The 13,983-nt window shown below is 39.0% G+C and overlaps 1 protein-coding gene across 2 annotated transcripts; it reads left to right on the top strand.

Annotated features, from left to right (window-relative positions):
* Positions 1–619: 619 nt before the first annotated feature.
* LOC309391852 (cilia- and flagella-associated protein 298-like) lies at positions 620–12,508 on the top strand. 2 transcript variants are annotated; one of them, XM_081952651.1, is made up of 8 exons: positions 620–770; positions 5,314–5,454; positions 6,062–6,229; positions 7,813–7,880; positions 9,859–10,014; positions 11,303–11,434; positions 11,965–12,060; positions 12,154–12,508. In XM_081952651.1, the coding sequence occupies exons 2-8, from the start codon at positions 5,316–5,318 to the stop codon at positions 12,265–12,267; spliced, it is 873 nt and encodes a 290-aa protein (XP_081808777.1). In that variant the 5' UTR covers positions 620–770; positions 5,314–5,315; the 3' UTR covers positions 12,268–12,508. The 2 variants fall into 2 exon arrangements, with proteins under 2 accessions (XP_081808777.1, XP_081808776.1); XM_081952650.1 differs by having other exon boundaries at positions 9,856–10,014.
* The last annotated feature ends 1,475 nt before the right edge of the window (positions 12,509–13,983 follow it).

The raw sequence follows: 13,983 nt of genomic DNA, 5'->3' as shown, positions 1-13,983 counted from the left end.
TGATTGATTGATTGAGATGCACCTATAATGGAGAATATCTGTAGCTCAGGACTGAAATGAGGGGTTGAGGAAATGAGGGACCCCCTGATTGAGATGTTTTCCTTTTCCTTGTTTATTTTTTAATTCTATTATTTTACTTTCGCTTTGTTTAAACGTTTTATTTCTTTGGTTTTTAATGGTTGTGAGCCGCCTAGATCAGCCTGAGACGAGATACGTGGCCAATACATTTAATATTTATTTATTACATTTATTGGCCGCCCATTTTACCACGAGGTAATAATATAAAACTCCCACAAGGATAGTAGGGAATAAGAAAGCAGACAGTAGCTGCAGTCCGCTTTGAGGCTATACAGTTCAGTGAACCCGCCTTCAGCCTCAGGCAAAAGGTTGCCCAGAAGATAGTAATATATAAACTGAGAGGCCGCCGCCAACGGCTCCAATCCGCAGATCAAAGAGCTTCCGGGGGCTCGCGCTTTTCCTCTCTCTTCAGCAAAGCGTGTTTCTATAGCAACCCTAAACGGCCAATGAAAAGTGCTCCGTCTCTTTTAGAGGCGGTGTGGGTGTCTTTGAGTGACGGGGAAGTTGCGGTCCTTCGACGAGGTCATCGCCGAGCTCCTCTCTAGGATTGGCTTTCAGAACGAAAGCTTCCTGGGTCAAGAGTAGCCTTTGGTGCACCGGGCAGGGATCTGCGAGTCCCGCTATTGCCGAGCTTCTGCCGGACTAGAGAGGAAATTCGGTCTCCAGGCTTGGCTATAGGTTGACCGATCCAGGTGAGACATGTTTCATCTTGGCTGTTGGGGTGATCGAGAAGGTTCAGAGGTTCAGAAAGCCACTGCGTCTGTTGGTTGCCATGGATACCGACTACAGCACATTCTTCGCCCTTTCTCAGACTCTTTTTCTTTCGCTTTTACTTATTTCCTCAACGGTTGTGGCAGATGAGTTTGATAAATGCAGTCGATTATTTATGAATCAGAAGCTGGTAGTGGGTTTGAGGCCATGGTTGTTAGAGAAGCTTGAAATTCCAGGGTGATGAACAAGGCATTGAATGCCCTATGTTGCAGAATCGGAAATAGATTTTGCAACTTTGTACTATCAAGGAATTCTGTAACAATATTCATATGCTAAATTTTCAGTGCTATTGTGTGGAAAGCACTAGGTGCTGGGGAGGAAAGGATTCATACATCTGTGAGCTAGACATCAATGGCAACAGATCTATTTTCGCTTTATTTTTTAAAATAATCATTTGTGCAGTTTCTAGTTATATAATTATTTTTTTGGTATTGTTTGTTTAATATAGTTTTAGGCTGTAGATGTCTCGTGATGACTTGTAGATCACAAATGTCAGGTTTATAAAAATCTCAGTATGAGGTCATCAAAGATAATTACATTTTATGAGCTTTCTTCAAGTGAAGTTTTTTGGGAATAAAAATAAGCTCTTTATTGCATTATAAAGTTGATTTGTCAATCCTAAACTGCTTAAAACTTTAAAACTTAAAATCAATATTTTTAAAATGGCTTAAAATGCACCAAATCCCATGAGCTATGGGCTAATGGTGAAAGTACTTTATGTCCACATTCTACACCTCTTGAATTTCTAAACTGTCTTTAAAAGTAGCATCATATACAGTCCTCAGTATCAGTACCGAAAACTGAAAGCAAGTTCAATTTTTACCTATTTCAGCAACTGCACTTATTTAGAAAGAACTTTTGCTATTATCACTTGATCTAACCTGAGGTTCATCACTTTAACTGTAATAGCCCCTGTTGATTCTGAACTCAATCAAAATTATGTTCAATTACAAAGTGTTCAATGGCCTGTCTGAGATCAGGCAATGGTAATTAGAGGGAGAATTGATTTGAGGGGTCCTTGTTGCTCTCTGAACTGGATTGTTTTCTTAGAGGTTTCATTACCCAAACTAGGTAACATTATCAGTACTGATAATGTTACCTAGTTTGGATAATCAAACCTCTGCAAGAAAATAACCAAACTCAGAGAGCACCAAGGACCCCACATTTTAACCCTGTGCTACAAATATTCTTTATTGATTATAATCTGTAAATTGATATGTCTTGATTCAAGTTCTAGACAATTTATTCTGTACTTTTATGTAGATCTTGGCAACTGTGGGAAATAATGCGGAACTTTATAGTACCACACATAGAACTTGCCATGGAATGGAAAATAGTTAACCTTCTAAGACAGCGATGGCGAACCATTTTTGGCTCGCGTGCCACAAGTGGGGGGAGTGCAGGGGGCCGTGTGCAGGCGTGCCGCACCCATAATGCAACGTGCGACCCCCCCAGTGCGCATGCGCGCACAATGCGTGACCCCCCCCCCCATTTTACATGCTTTTTTCGCCCTCCCCAGGCTCCAGAGGCTTTATAGGAGCCTAGGGAGGGTGGAAAGAGCCTCCCCCACCCCCCGGAGGCCCTCCGGAGACTTCAGGGACCGTCCGGAGGCTTCCCTGAAGCCTTCGGAACGCTTAAAACCACCCTCCGAGCAAACCGGAAGTGACTTCCGATTTGCTTGGAGGGTCGTTTTAAGTGCTCCGAAGGCATCAGGGAAGCCTCCGGACGGTCCCTGAAGCCTTCGGAACGCTTAAAACGACCCTCCGAGCAACCCGGAAGTCACTTCCGGTTTGCTCGGAGGGTGGTTTTAAGCGTTCCGAAGGCTTCAGGGAAGCCTCTGGACGGTCCCTGAAGCCTGCGGAGGGCCTCCGGGGGGGGAGGCTCTTTTTGCCCTCCCCAGGCTCCTATAAAGCCTCTGGAGCCTGGGGAAGGCGAAAAAAAGCTTTTAAAAAGGTGAATTCAGCTGGCCAGGGCAGCGCCTCGCGTGCCCTGACAAATGGCTCCGCATGCCACTTGCGGCACGCGTGCCATAGGTTCGCCATCACTGTTCAAAGACAATGCCAAGAAGGATTGTTGTGCTACACCTTCTAACTTTGATCCCAAACATTGCACCAATATCAAAAGCTGTTGCAAGGTTCAGGACTATCAATGCTGTATTCTGGGAGGCGGGGATCGTGCTGTGGACAGGAAATGACATCTTGGTGGTGATGGGAAAGGGAGATATGGCAGGAATGTGGGGTTGCCTTTCTCAGGGAATATGGCATCAGTGTTTAGTGCCAATGTCATATTACAGTTTCCTGGTTTCTGTCCCATTGCCTAGTCGTCATAGCCAAGGAGGCCCCGGTACTCAACTGTTGCTTTTCAGTGCCAGGTTCACGGTAATAAAACCTCACTCATCCATTATTTAATCTGGGATGAAAAGGGCCTGTCTAAAATCCATTACCAAGATCTGGTTTGGACAGTATTGGGGTGAGAGGTAACCATCTCAGAAATGTTCAAGTAGAGCAACCCTCCCCCAAGTCTCTCTTTAAAGGTGAGGTCGGGATATCATTATATTAAAGCAGAATGAATTTATTGAACAAAGCACAAATGGGATGCAGAACCTCTTAAAAGTGCGTATATAATGTCTCTATTGGATTGGCTGTTTTCTATTTATAGTATGTTACCCACATTATTGGTTATTATCATTATACTTTGACAAAATTATCGCTGTTGATTGGATTGGTTAATGTGTATTTTAATAATTAGAGTGGGAAGATCAATGAGATCACCTTTTCCTGCTTGCATAACAGAAGCCTTTAGTTAAATAATAAGTATATTGTTTATGCTTCATATATATCTTAAATATGTATACATCCCAAAACTAACTCACATTCTTGCAATTAACACTTTCACTTATCTTGTTAGCACTTTGTTACTTTAAACATAGCTAGGAATTTCAGGCTCCAATTCACTTTTTCCAAAAATACAAAGGATCCATTATGTTATTAATTCTACTCTAAAGCAATAGCAATATCACTTAGACTTATATACCGCTTTACAGGGCTTTACAGCCCTCTCTAAGCAGTTTACAGAGTCAGCATATTGCCCCCAACAATTTGGGTCCTCATTTTACCCACCTCGGAAGGATGGAAGGCTGAGTCAGTCTTGAGCCTGGTGAGATTTGAACTGCCAAATTGCAGGCAGCCTGCAGGCAGCAGAAGTAGCCTGCAGTACTGCACTGTAATCACTGCACCAGCATGGCTCATTAAAGCCCTTTAAGGCTCTTTAATAAATAAAATTGGGGTTTCTCTAAAAATTAGTGCCAAATTCTACTTTAGTGCCTAACTGGGTTTTGTATCTGGCATCAGCTACAACCCCAACGCAGAGGCAGGTGGTAGATTTTGCCATCTAGGAGACCTTTTGACATTCATGAGTGTTGTTCCACAGTTAATTGGATGTAAGAACCTATTGGTGAATTTGTGTTCTAGGATTAGATGCAATTGCCACCTTGCTACTTAATTGCTTTTCTACCCAAGCTGCTGGATGATGTTTCCAGGTTGGCAGTGTAGATTCCAAGCCCTATCATTTTGTGGGTCTTCAATCTTCCTTCTCTAGGCAGAGAGTCAGAAACAGCTTGGGTCATCACGGCTACCATGGAGAAACAGGCCTGACCTAGGTTATTGAAAGCCTGACACATATGAGGAGTCATACACCAGATGTGATTTTTGTCTAGGTGCAATGATAACATGATCTGGAGCTGGGCCATGATGTTTTATCCCCTTTTCATTCCCTGCTATTCCCTTGCATAGAGAAAAACTTGTTGGATCAGTACCTGTTGTGTCATAGGGACCTGATGGGAACTTGGACTTGTGTCTGGAGTTCTGAGGCAAAGTTCCACTGAGATCTTAGGTGTTGCCTGAGATAGGTGGAGGATGGCAACCTTGGGTCAGATTGTACCTGTGCTAAGTATTTTGGCTTCTGAGTGCCGTGACACAGGATGGGGTTATTTGCAGGACTGCTTTTTCTCAGTTGTTTATTCCCATCACCCAAAGTGGGTACGCTTAAGGTCCCATTTCTAAAGCAGTGCCATCTAATGGGATCTAACAGAATGCTCTCTTTGTTGCTGCATATGCCCTTTGGATTAAGCTCCTTTCCCCCACATACAGGGCCAGAATGGAAAATGAGCCTAGTTTGTGATATTAATGTATATTATTGTCACCAGCCTTGATTCTGTGTTGCTTATATATTGCTTTTTGCTTTCCTAGATTGATTTTTTTTCAATCTTGACATTTTAATATTTATTCTTGTATAAATGAGTACTAGATTATAAATAATAGAAGCTGTAGATTTTCAACAAAGCTTATTCACATCACCCCTAAGGGGAAACATGATTATTCTCTGCCATGGGTCTAAATTTCAGGCTGCCAAGGCGGAAAAAATTAATATATACCATGCACTTTTTTTGTGTTTCTGCTTTAATAGAAATGGTTCTGCTTCATGTGAAGCATGGAGATGAGAGCCAGTTTCTCCTGGAAACAACAGGTAAGGTTTCCATTGAAGACTTAACACAGGAAGTGACCAGAATCTATAATGGAAGACTCAAAGTTCAACGTCTTTGCACAGGTATTAAATATGTCAATTTATTATTTTGTCCTTTTACCTAAATGTCAGGTAAAAATATGACAAATAAATAATTTAATAGTAATGTATTATATTACATAAAATTATAATATAAACATAATAAATGTAGTAAATAATAATTGTAATAATAATTTCTTAAATGCATTTATTTATTTGCAACTCTGGGCCGTTCTGAATCCTCTTTTTGCTTACTCTTTATAGCCACTATATTAAGTTCATGTCACAGGTGAATTGTCTGAATATTGGAAACTACTCAACCAATTCTGCTGGTTGTACATGTTTCTAAAGTTTCTGTACATGGCTTACTGTTGTAATACATTTTGTGTTTTCTTTCAGTCTGTTATTAACTGTTGTCTCTTTTTCTAAATATACCTTTCAGCAATATTTACAATATATCCAAATATGAAAGAATTATAATCTTTTTTAAGTATGACTGTGTCCTCTGATAAATTTATAATATTCTAATAACATTAAATAAATTGCAGAATTTTTTATATTGCTGCAATGGTACTTTATTTTAACAATTTCTCAAAAATAGATGGTTAAAGGACATTTTATGTCTCCATGTCTCACTCTGTTCTTTTCAAAGAAATGGAATTGCTGGCAGAACACGGTATTTTCTTACCTCCTAACATGCAAGGTCTGACAGATGAACAAATTGAAGAGCTGAAACTGACAGATGAATGGGCAAAAAAATGTATTCCAAGTGGTGGAAGCACATTTAAAAAAGATGACATTGGACGAAGAAATGGTCATGGTAAATATTATATATATATATAACTTTTGCATATAAAAGTAGCTTGCCAAGTTTTATAAAAAATATGTTATGTTGTACACTTTCAAATTTTGATTAATGAATGTCAATGATAGATACAATATTATGTGCCCTGTGTGCAAGAATGTTCAGCCAGCCACAACTTAAAACATGTTTCTAAAATTCAAAAGAAATTGCTCTTTAGACTTTTGGTACTATATTTTTGAATGCGATAAGGTTCCGATATTAAACATTAAATCCCTTCATCTGAGTATTTTCAGGGCAATCTTCTCCCAAGTACCTTTTAGATCTCACAGGGAATAGCTGCTAATGATTCCATAGTTTGAAGCGCGAGAGTTTGGTGGCGTTGCTTCTCTAGCAATCTGGTTGCTTTGGAGTGGCCTCCTCTTAGAGATTAGACTTGCCCCCTCCCTACTGGCCTTTTAGAAGCTATTAAAGAATTAAAAACCCAGTTATTTCAGAGAGCATTTTCATGATTTTACTGACTTAATTTATTGCACCATTTTTATTATTTCATTCTTTTATTTATTGCCATCTCAATATTCTACAAATATATTTCAATAGACCCTTTTCCCTGTTTCCATTAATCCTGGGGCCTATATTTTAATGAGATAGGCGGACCGTAAGATTCCAAGATACAGTTGGTTGTTGCATATACTCCACTCATCCCTCACCTGTCATCTTTCTCCTTTTTCTTCCATCCTAGCAATTCAGAGAAGGTGGTAATAGCCAATATTCCATTAGCCAACAAAGATTCCCTTTGTTGAAAAGGACAGCGCTGCTCTCCTTTGCAAAAAGTCAGTCAGTGGCTCATTGCTTTTGTGTCAGTGCTTCTCTGTGGAAAAGGGAGGAATGTAGGACTTGGCTCACATTCTTGTTAATAATGATATTAAGCTACTTGGCATGCTTACTACTGGTCTGTTGACTGCTCCCTTTTCCATCCCTCTTGCCATCTGAGGCTTATGTATGCCTTATTTTGATACCGTCCTCCTACAAAGCTTCCAAAATCTGTGCTAGGTAAAATAGCATTTCCATTGCTTTTTCTATTCAATATATCCCACTGCCCACGTATTTCTTTAACATGCTACTGTATATTGACAAATGCCATGGTTATATGGGGCTAAATTACTCAACACAGCCTATTACTGTTTGTATTTTTTTATTGCTGTATAAGCTCTCTTTCCTTTGTTTAACCCTTATTCTTTGTTACCTCTGGCTCCAATATCATGCTGTGCTTTTTTTTTTTTGCTAAATTAGATCTAATCCCTGCTGAGATTTATTCCTGAATAGACATGAATTTTTCTGTTTAACATTCTTGATCAAAAGCTTTGTTGTTGGCTCACTTGGGCCAATTCCACACACTTAAGTTTTCTAATGGGAATAAGCTAAAGCCCAGAGTCGGCAAATCACTGGGTTTTGTGATCTTTTAATATTGGATAGTTTAAGATAATAGCTGATTTTTAGTTTAGAGGCCCTTTCAGTACAAAACATTATTATTTATATTACGTCCATAGTTATACAAAGCTATATAGTATATATTATCATCTGCATATTTCTTTTTTAAGCTCCAAATGAGAAAATGAAACAAGTTTTAAAAGCAACTGTAGAAGAAGCCAAGGCATTGATTTCTAAGGTAAGGTACAATATTATTGGTGTGAAATATAATTTATGAGCTATGTTATCAGAGACAATTATTCTTAGTCTTTTCAAAGAATAGCAGGAAGTCCGATTCTAAAACAAACCACTAATTGAAGTAAGCTTGTATTTATTTAATTGCACTTTCTTAATTAAATAACCACATTTCTGGATTCACACCTAATGCATTATAAAAGATTTTTTTAAAGAACCAGATTTATTATTTATTTATTTGACTATCGTATAATGTAGATACTATATAATCATGTAAACTCTAAGTAGTTTAGTACAATAAAATCCATAATAATAAAAAAGCTGAACATGCTTCAACCCCCATTAAAATTTGTCATTTCAAACTTCACAATTAACCAGAATTAAAAGCTACCTAAAACAAAAAGGCAGTCCAGTTCTACTCTTTACACCTGAATACCTATCACAATAGACCTATTTTTTCAGCTTTTCTGAGTGCCAGCAATTTGGGAATAAGCAGTTTCATGAAGCTAATATTTGAAAGACAGGTTCATAGTTCAAAAGAAACTTGAACACTGGATGCTATTCAATGAATATTATGCGGTGATAAATGTAAAATTCAACACTTAGATAGGAAAAATCAAATGCACAAGTACATAATAGATAATCCCCACTTTAACAAAAATGTTTAATATAATTAATTCTGAAATAGATGATAAATTGATAGTAGATAATGCTAATAGACAAAGAAATGTCATTCTCCAACATTGGTGGAGACTGACTGAGTTAACCCATGCAAGGGAGCAGCCGTTCGTCAACCCAAAAATAATAAGTCCTCCCCTTTAATAAGCCCAAGGCCATATTTCGTGGGTCAAAAAAATATAAGACCCTGTCGTATTTTCAGGGAAACACAGTATTTGGCTTTATCTCATACTGTACTGTCTCATTGTAAATTTCAGAGGAAGAATTGTTTCTTCCGTAGTTTATTAGTTTATTCATTTAGCAGAATAACACAATAAAGAGTTGGAAGAGACCTTGGAGGTCATTTCATACACAGGGTTGTCCAATCTCTTCTTAAAAACATCCAGTGTTGGAGCATTCACAACAGTAGGAGGCAAATTGTTCAACTGACTACCGTATTTTTCGGAGTATAAGATGCACCTTTTCCCCTCAAAACAGAGGCTGAAAATCTGGGTGCATCTTTTACTGTACACTGAATACAGCATTTTTGCCTCCAGAAACCCCACCCCCTTCACCAAAATGGCCATGAATAGCCTTTAGGAGGCTTTCAGAGTGCTCCTGGGGGCTGGGGGGGCAGAAATGAGTGAAAAATGAGCTGTTTTTTGCTCGATCCCCCCCCCCAAACCCCCAGGAGCACTCTGAAAGCCTCCTAAAGGCTATGCGTGCTCTTTTTTTGAAAAAAAAAAACCTGGGCCATTTTTGCGAAAAATGGGCCATTTTGGGGAGGCCTGCGGAGTGCAAAAGCTTTTTTTTTAAATTGCCTCTTCAAAATCTTGGTGCGTCTTATACTCTGAAAAATACGGTAATTGTTCTGTCAGGAAATTTCTCCTTAATTCTAGGTTGCTTCTCTCCTTGATTAGTTTCCATCCATTGCTTCTTGTCTTACCCTCAGATGCTTTGGAGAATAGTTTGACCCCTTCTTTGTGGCAACCTCTGAGATATTGGAACACTGCTATCATGTCATCCCTACCTCAATTCCCATTCTTTATATGTTTTAGCCTCCAGTCCCTTAATCATCTTTCTAGAGTCTCAACATCTTTGTTACATTGTAGTGACCAAAACTGGAGGCAGTATTCCAAGTGTGGCCTTAACAAGGCATAATAAAGTGGTATTAACACTTCACGTGATCTTGATTCTATCCCTCTGTGAACTGTGTACTTTTTTGGCAGCTGCGGCACATTGCTGGCTCATATTTAAGTGATTGTCCACTAGGACCCCAAGATCCCTCTTTTTTGTTTAAGTTGCTTCGCTGTGTATTGCAGAAGCAAGTGGAAGCCAATGTATGTGTTACTACCAGTATGGTGAAAGATGCCCTCGACCAGCTCCGAGGAGCTGTAATGATTGTTTATCCAATGGGGCTCCCTCCATATGACCCAATTAGAATGGAATTTGAAAATAAAGAAGATCTGTCAGGAACTCATGTAAGTGTTAGTTTTGATTTCATGATTTTTATTTTTTTAAAGTATTGTTCTTCCAGAGAGATGTTTTGAAAATGTAATTTATTCATTATCTATGAGTGTGTTTGGTTTCTGTACTGTTATACAGTATACAGCATTTTTACATAGTGCTATATCTTTGCACTAAAAAAAGTCATTTTCCCTTGATCCGGGATGGCGAACCTATGGCACATGTGCCACAGGTGGCACGCGGATCCATTTGTCAGGGCATGCAATGGCGCCCCCCCATTTTTCTATGCTTTTTTCACCCTCCCCAGGCTCCAGTGGCTTTATAGGAGCCTGGGGAGGGCGAAAAGAGCCTCCCCCCCCCGGAGGCCCTCCGGAGGCTTCAGGAGCTTCCCTGAAGCCTCCGGAGTGCCAAAAAATGGCCCTATGGGCAAACCAGAAGTTCCCAGTACTGGTTTCCTAGTAGGGTCATTTTTTGCCTTTCAGAGGCTTCAGGGAAGCCTTCTGAAGGCCCCTGAAGCCTCCAGAGGGCCTCTGGGGGAGCGGGGAGGCTCTTTTCGCCCTCCCCAGGCTCCCATAAAGCCACTGGAGCCTGGGGAGGATGAAAAAAGTATGAAAAAATTGGGGGGGGAGCGCCTCTCATGCACGCAAGCGCACTGGGGAGGGTCGCATGTTGCATTATGGGTGCAGCATGCCCACGCACGACCCTCCTGCGCTCCCCCCCTTATGGCACGCGAGCCAAAAAAGGCTCGCCATCGCTGCCCTAGATATTTCATCATTGCAAAAAAGTCAATTCTGTAAAAAGTAAACTTCCACTTATTAACTGTAACTGTTGAAAAAAAAGTATTGTGTATCAAACTTGGAAATCAAAGATTAACCCTGGAGATTTTATTGAAAAAACTGATAATGCCACCCCTCATCACTGTTAAATCCAGGCATCTTTAAGCCCTTATATTTCCTTCCCTAAGAGTTAATTAACTGATAAGTCAAAATCACTTCACTGTTGCTACCAGCATTCTGCAAAAAGAAACTTTATAAGTTTTGATCTGTGTGTGTTTGTGTGTTAATAAACTCGGTTTTAGTTATACAGGTGATTTTTAGTAACTGCATGATAGAGGAGCAATTCTCTTTTTGAGATCTCTTATATAGATTTCAACAATGTTCTAAGGAATCGTTTAACCATTCAGAGCAGATTTAAAGGCTAGGAAGAGTAGCACAAGGAAGAGAAGGAAGGAGGTCTATTGTGAGTAGACGTCTGCTTGTGTGCCCTTGGATTCTGCCTATTGTAAAGCTCAGTTTGTTACAGGCTGCTCTTGAGGTTATTGAAGAACCAGAGGCCCAGCTGTGGTGGGCAGCAAAGGAACTGAAAAGAACAAACCAGCTTTCTGACTATGTTGGCAAAAATGAGAAAACAAAAATTATTATCAAAATACAAAAAGTAAGTATTTGTGACTTAAGAGTAAAGTGAGAGTTTTTATATAGGTTTACACTCATCCAAAGCAATATTTTGCCAGATTTATTATGTTTTAAATTTTATTATATTTTACATATATTTTAACTTCATACAGGTAAGCACGATGTTCAAAAGGGAGGTTGACTTCATTCACTGCTATAAAAAGGATAATCATACCTCTGCACTAAAAGCATTATGGCAAGCTGTCCCTTTGTTCCAGTTTGAAGGTAGCCAAATTTAGCTACTGAGTGTCTCACAGTACAGAGAAACTTGCCTTTGTAGAGTAGTAGTAGAGAACCCGATTCAGTCCACGTGTGGCTGTATTACGGCCTCTAAAATTCTTCATCATTCACCATAATGACAGTGCAATTCAAGGTATGGACTTGTATATTGCCTATTCCTGCTCTAGAAGGCCTAAAGTCTGCCTCTCCTGACATTTTATTCATCATAACAATAGGCATTCCATTGTCAGATTAAGGCAGGTTAAAATATACTAACGTCAGTTATATTTCCAGAAAGGGCAAGGACCTCCAGCACGTGAACCTGTCATAAGCGGTGAAGAACATAAACAGATGATTCTTTTTTATCACAGAAGACAAGAAGAACTCAAGGTATCAGGTGTCGTTGCTGTGTTACTCTATTGAAAACAAGATATTTACGTTTTACTTGCAATAAATAATTCATTTTCTTTTCATGTTTTTCAGAAATTAGAAGAAAATGATGATGATGATACATGTTTAGATTCTGAATGGGCTGATACTCATGCCTTGAAAAGACATTTTCATGGTGTCAAAGATATTAAGTGGAGACCAAGATAAAGCAATTTTTCAAGAAAAAATAGTGTTAAGATAAACTAACTCAGAAGTTACATTGGTAATATCAATGCACTCATTAAAACCAAATAAAATATTATATTTGTATTTATTTATAATTTTGGTTGCCTTGTATTCAATAAATCTACATTACTAGGATTGTTGATGAAGTTCATATTTAAAAAAAATACTGACATTGCTAATAGGTTATTATTAAAAACTATTAAAAACAATAAAGTTATCCCTCTTGTTACATTTTTGCATTCTAAATAAAATTATTCCAGTTAGTATGGCTTAGCTTAGAAGGAACTGAAGGAAACTCAAACTTTGTGGAAGAAAAAATATTTATCAGGTAAGTTTCCAGAAAACATTATGCCTTAAACAATACTGATTTAGAACATCATGTTTGTGTAAAGTATAAAGAATATCAGACAATCCAGTTGGGAAGATAAAATTCTTTAATAGTGCAAGTAGAAGAACCTGACGGTACTGTGCCTTGTTTGAATGGTACAGTTTCTGCTCATATTCAACCTGCAATCTGTTGTAAGTATACAAGGCATATTTAGAGAAGATGATATAAATTAATTTGCAGATTCGGTAACTGAGCAAAAACAGCACTGAAATATCCAAAGAATCACGTAAGGGAATTTGGAAGGAGATTTTTTTTTCCATTTCCAATATTCACTTTTAAATAGCAGTCCTCTTGAAAAAATTGTATTATCAATTTATAAATACAAGATTTTTGAATCAAATGAAGCCAAAAATGGAATACTACATATAGGTTGGAGGTGTGTATGGGTTGAATACTCTGTATGGATTGGACCAACCAGTTCAACTTCTTGCTTAGTGCAGCAATCCATTACACCATCCTGTTTAAAAACCTTTTAAATATTTTGTATTTCATCATCTGTTTATGAAAACAGTGGTTTTTATTCTCCCTGAAAATATAACATCGAGCACACGGACTGATTTCTTGAAATTATAAAATTTATGAAGAGTCACAAAGAAAATAATTTGACTATTAACTTTCCTTCAATAACACTTCATAATTTTCATAGTGCTTTAAATCCCTAAAGATTATTTTTAAAGATACCTTTATTAAATTTTTAGTAGAGATAAAAACTAAGAAAACCTTCTAAAAATAGTAGGGTGTCTTTAGAATAAACTTTAAGCTCAACTTTAAAGTAAAGTGAAAGAACAATGCCAAAATTGCAGAAAGAAAAAGAAATTTAAAAAATGACTTCTTGTTTTCTTTCGCAACAGATATAAATATAATTTTATATTAACCTCATACTCTTACGTTTACAACATAACTTTCATTTCAAACTCAACCCCTCCAAGACTGAGTGGCTGTGGCTACCGGCGCCTCGGTTCAGCCAGCTGACCCCATCGCTGGCCATAGGGGGCGAGCAATTGCCCCCTGTGGAACGGGCGCGCAATTTGGGCGTCCTCCTAGATGCCCGGCTGTCAATGGATGACCATGTGGCAGCCGTGGCAAGGGGGGCGTTCCACCAGGTTCGCCTGGTGCGCCAATTGCGCCCCCTTCTGGATCAAGATGCCCTACGCACAGTCACTCATGCGCTGGTGACGTCTCGCCTAGACTACTGTAACACTCTCTACATGGGGCTTCCCTTGGGACGCGCCCGGAGACTGCAGCTAGTCCAGAACGCGGCCGCGCGGGTTGTCATGGGGAGCTCTAGATGCTCCCATGTAACACCACTC

This window comes from Natrix helvetica, assembly GCF_964273705.1.
Source record: "Natrix helvetica genome assembly, chromosome: 4".
Classification (NCBI taxonomy): Eukaryota; Metazoa; Chordata; class Lepidosauria; order Squamata; family Natricidae; genus Natrix; species Natrix helvetica.
Note: the sequence above shows the minus strand (reverse complement) of the source record. Positions and strands in the feature narration are given on the sequence as shown.